This window comes from Pimephales promelas, chromosome 12 (genome assembly GCF_988280905.1).
Source record: "Pimephales promelas chromosome 12, fPimPro1.hap1.1, whole genome shotgun sequence".
NCBI lineage: Eukaryota > Metazoa > Chordata > Actinopteri > Cypriniformes > Leuciscidae > Pimephales > Pimephales promelas.
Window position 1 is genome coordinate 15,180,955 of NC_142780.1, and position 4,406 is coordinate 15,185,360.

The following is a 4,406-nucleotide window of genomic DNA, read 5'->3' on the forward strand; positions in this document are numbered from 1 at the left end:
TCATATGTTTTCTGTAGAACCCGGTTCTTGACTAAATTTTAAAGAGCGCTCCAGGTTCTATAAGGAGAAATGTCTTAAATGATTGCATAATACTTTCATGTTTAACAGGTAATTTCGATTTTTTTCTAGTGATAAAAAATGCTATCTGTTTAATTCAGAAAATATAATTAAAACAAAATTAATCAATTAATACTAAATCCACTAAAATATACCATGACGGGATCCACTAAAAGGTTAAAGATATGAAGCGCCTGGCAGAATCTAGAATTCTGTATAACCTTTTCTTAAGTGTCAGATTTGTATTAAATTGTAGCCTATTATAAATTTTTGGTGCTTTGCTAACTATTAACTCAAACACATAAACCTAGTAGGCCTAATCGTAGATTTCGGATCTCAAACACTTCTGATGAGTAACAATGATCCAATTTCAGGAAGTCAAGGCAAATGCATATTCGTGCCACTAGATGGCAGCACTGTTACGCGCATGGAAACGGGTTATTGCAGAACAATTATTCTTTAAAAAAAACAGGGATTTGGGGAAAGACAACAATACCGCAGCCATTTCTCACTCATTCTTATTAGTAACTGATTATTCTATTTTTCTCATTATTTTCTGGAAATTTAATTAGCTATACAAATAGCTAGCCTACATTCAAAATAAATAGCCTAGGCTTCTTGATACAGGCTATGTTATCACGTTTATGTTAAACATTTTGGCAAAAAAGAAGTTGACATTCGGAATAATTATAAAGATACAAATATTGAAATACATCACTTAAAATGGGGAGTTTTATTTGCATAGTGTCTGCAGTAACACATGCGAATTTGTATATTTCGCAGGTGCATGAAAGCGACTTTTTATTTACAAATGTGCGCATGGGGTAAAAACAGAAAGAAAAGAAAATCTCGAAACAGTCTTGGGGTAAATTTAGTGTACAGTTGGCGCTGCATGCATATATACAGTCTGATAGGTTCAGTTGTTTTTTATGGAAACGTGATGTGTACAAATAAAAAAATACACGAATTGCCATGGTTTTGTCTGTTTACTTCACTGATTTTCGTTCACTGTGTTGAGTTGAATTTACAATCCTCCCACGTGTTTCTGTCAAAGCAATAGATTAAAAAGAATTTAAAAAAAAATCAAGTGGTGAATATGGGTATATTGTTCTTGAGCAGTAGCTTCGCTTAAACAAAGTCAGTGTATTGGCAATATGCTACACATTATTTTCCCTCCTGCGCATCTCCGCATAATCTCGTGACGTGGAGCAGATGATAGAATGGATTTCAGAATAAATAATGTTGAAGGTCCTTCCATTTATACCGCTTTGGTATTTCAGTTTTACATTTCCCCCCCCCCCCCCCAAAGCCTAACTGATGGCCTTGTACTTGTTGACCACTTTCTTCTCTTTCACTCTCCTGTTTTGAAACCAGATGGTCACTTGTCGCTCGGTCAGGTTTGTGTGAGCAGATATCCTTCTTCGTTTGTCCTTAGTGATGAACTTATTTGTGGCATATTCTCGTTCTAGTTCCTTCAATTGAACCTTGGTGTAGGGAACCCGCTTCTTTCTCCCACGACGCACCGACGCTCCATCGGTCCCTGACACATTATCTAGGGGTCAGATCAAAGCCAAAATTAGGTTTCTTGCGAAAACAGTATAAGTATCAAATAATACAGCATATAATAATAAAACAAGCATTGCTGTGTCTCCAAGGCAGTGCAAACAAAAAAAATGCCTCAAGTAAAACATGCACAAATAAACATAAAAACATAGCTTAAATTCATTAAAAAAAAATTGTATTCATGAAACGTGACGGGAATTACCTATACAAATTGTAGACCATGCATTACTTTTTAGATTAATAATATCTAGTAGCCTAAGCTCCTGTTTTAATTGATTTGAATCTTCTTACAAATATGAACAAACCTAACCGTTGGTTTACATTTTTTAAATAAACATGTCCATAACTAACCCAAAACATGGGTTGAAAAGATCCAGCATTTTAACAGGTCTAGTAAAGCTCAATTTTACACTGTAAAAATATTTATACACTCTAAAAATGCCGGATTGTTTTAACCCACTTTTGGGTCAAAAATGGACAAACTCAAACATTTGGTTAAAAATTTAAAGTAATTTAAAAATGTAACCCAATGGCTGGGTTTGTCCATATTTGACCCAAAATTTGGTTAAACAACCCAGCATTTTTGACAATATATAGTTTTACATTGCTTTAACTCATTAAAATAAGTTAAGCAAATGTAAACTTTTTGTGTTATACGAGATTCAACTAATTTTTGTCAATGTAATGTAATTACGTTGAAATGGCTTAAACATCCAAGTTGATTGTACTTAAAAAACTAAGACAGCAACTTTCCCACCCCTCTCACGATAAAGTGCAGCATTTTTACCTTGAATAGACGATTTCCATAAGGTTGTTGACTGTGTTTGGTCTTTCGGGCAGTACACCGGACTACTCCACCCGTTCGTTATAGCCCAGGGCTGGTAGGTTTCAACAGGCAGAAGAGACTCGTGTCTCGGTTCCGCAGGGCCGCTCAGGGCAGGTACGACTGGCACGTCGAGATAACTCGGTACAGGCTGGTAAGGGCCAGACGAGTAACCCTGGTAGAAGGCAAATTCCTTAGCACGAGAAGGGAACTCCTCTCCAGAAACAGACGTGTCCATGTATTTTTCCCCATAGGAGGTGGGCTGCGGACAGGACTTGGGCATCCTACACGGGTAGTAGCTGCCGCCAAAATATCCATAGGGCAAAGACGCACTGGGAGAATTCTGCACGGCCGAACATGGACTGCATTGTTTGACAGGTTCTCCCATGCCCGACCCTGGCACCTCACTCGACGAGTATGTGCTCGGGGCCAAAGAAGACGGGTGGGCAATAAGATTCCTGCACTGATTTGCAGCAAAATTGCCTCCCACAAATCCTTCCATGTTTTTGCTCATATCATCCAAGCCGTTGTCATAGAGAAACATCACCGGGTCAATCCAGCGGGAATGGAGGAGTAAAGACGCTGTCATAGCACGCCCTACATGGAGCCTAGCAGCTCTTTTAGAATTCCCCAAGACTGAAAGAGAAGCAGTGGATCGGTGGAGTAACAGATACCCATGCGTCCCGTGTGCGTCAAGATCCAACTATTATTGGACGAGCGGAGGCACGTGACATGCAAAGAGGCTGATAAACGTCTAAACTGGAGATAACGCCGATCTAGCAAGACAAACATACTGCTCTGAACTGAAACAAAGTGGAGGGATTTGGTCAAAAATACCTATAAAGATTCTGATGATAAGCTTTATCCTAAAGAGGAAACCAAGTGGCATTCCATTGCGCAACGGCACTGCATTTTACGCACCTCCATATCTAACCATTTTAACAGTAAGATTATTGCAAATTCGTAAATACCACATTTTCATACGGGCTACTATTAAAATACAGTTAACAGTAATGAAAAAGATAACGCGGATTGAGTAATGTAGTTGGTGCGTTTCAAACATCTATTTTGTAGTTACATGCCTGCAACTGTTTTGGTTTATTATACTATTATTGTTATTTTAGAAAAGCTATCATTTCTTCAGTCTAATTTTTGTCTTCCAAAAATATTGATCTCGCAAATTGGACCAGGAAAAGTCTTAAATTGGCTATTTTCGCTCTTTCCTTTTTTGCACCGCTACAGGGAACCGTCTCTGTAATGCCATCGACTATTTCGAGCCCATGAAATTGTCAAATAACAAATCACACTTTATGAAAATGACCACCAGTTTATTACTCCATACAGCTAGAAATCCAGCCCACAATTTGGCAAGCCTCGTTTACATATGAGTTACTCACGGCTGGAGGCCAAGGTCAAGTTGAAAGTTGCAGTCTAGCCAGGGCCCTTGTTGTCACTGAAGGCTAGACCGTCTGGCAGGAAACGACCATCTCCGGGTAAATTGTAAACAGGAGCACACAGGTATTACAGTGCTTGTGTTATTATTTATGCCACAGATTCAGCATTAGCGTCTCTTGATCAATGTTTCCATACAGTTCGGGTTATTTGTTGGCAGAGGTCTGGCACTGCTGGAATTAAATAGAGAGAAGAGTAGAGACAGGCAATCAGTCTTCGTAGTATACCCTGTTATTGCTATTTAAAAAGAGTTGCTGTCTTCATTTTTTAAGTAGCCTATAATCAACTTGGATGTTTGTCATTTCAACTTATATGAACATAAACTGACTTAAAATGAGTCGGATCTTCTATAACATAAAAATGTAGTTAAAGCAATGTAAAAACATATGTTGTCATAACTTATTAATAATATAATGTTGTACAATATTGTTGGTTTAACTTAAATTTTAAGGCAAGCAAGTCTTATTTTTTTTAAGTTCATTGAAATGGAAAGATTTAGTTAATACAATGA

General features: G+C 37.8%; 1 protein-coding gene across 1 annotated transcript; it reads right to left on the reverse strand.

Moving 5' to 3' along the window:
• Nucleotides 1–1,135: 1,135 nt before the first annotated feature.
• hoxa13b (homeobox A13b) lies at nucleotides 1,136–3,114 on the reverse strand. The gene is made up of 2 exons (XM_039694324.2): nucleotides 2,408–3,114; nucleotides 1,136–1,609 (listed from the first exon to the last, which is right to left on the reverse strand). Exons 1-2 carry the CDS (start codon nucleotides 3,030–3,032, stop codon nucleotides 1,368–1,370), a joined length of 867 nt encoding a protein of 288 aa, XP_039550258.1. The 5' UTR covers nucleotides 3,033–3,114; the 3' UTR covers nucleotides 1,136–1,367.
• Nucleotides 3,115–4,406: the final 1,292 nt, after the last annotated feature.

What these genes read in the sequence shown, in the direction of transcription:
- hoxa13b (XM_039694324.2), bottom strand. Translation starts at nt 3,032, where the DNA reads ATGACAGCGTCTTTACTCCTCCATTCCCGCTGGATTGACCCGGTGATG. An exon ending in ATGGAAATCGTCTATTCAAG is followed by an intron (nt 1,610 to 2,407) that starts GTAAAAATGCTG and finishes TCTGACCCCTAG; the next exon opens with ATAATGTGTCAGGGACCGAT.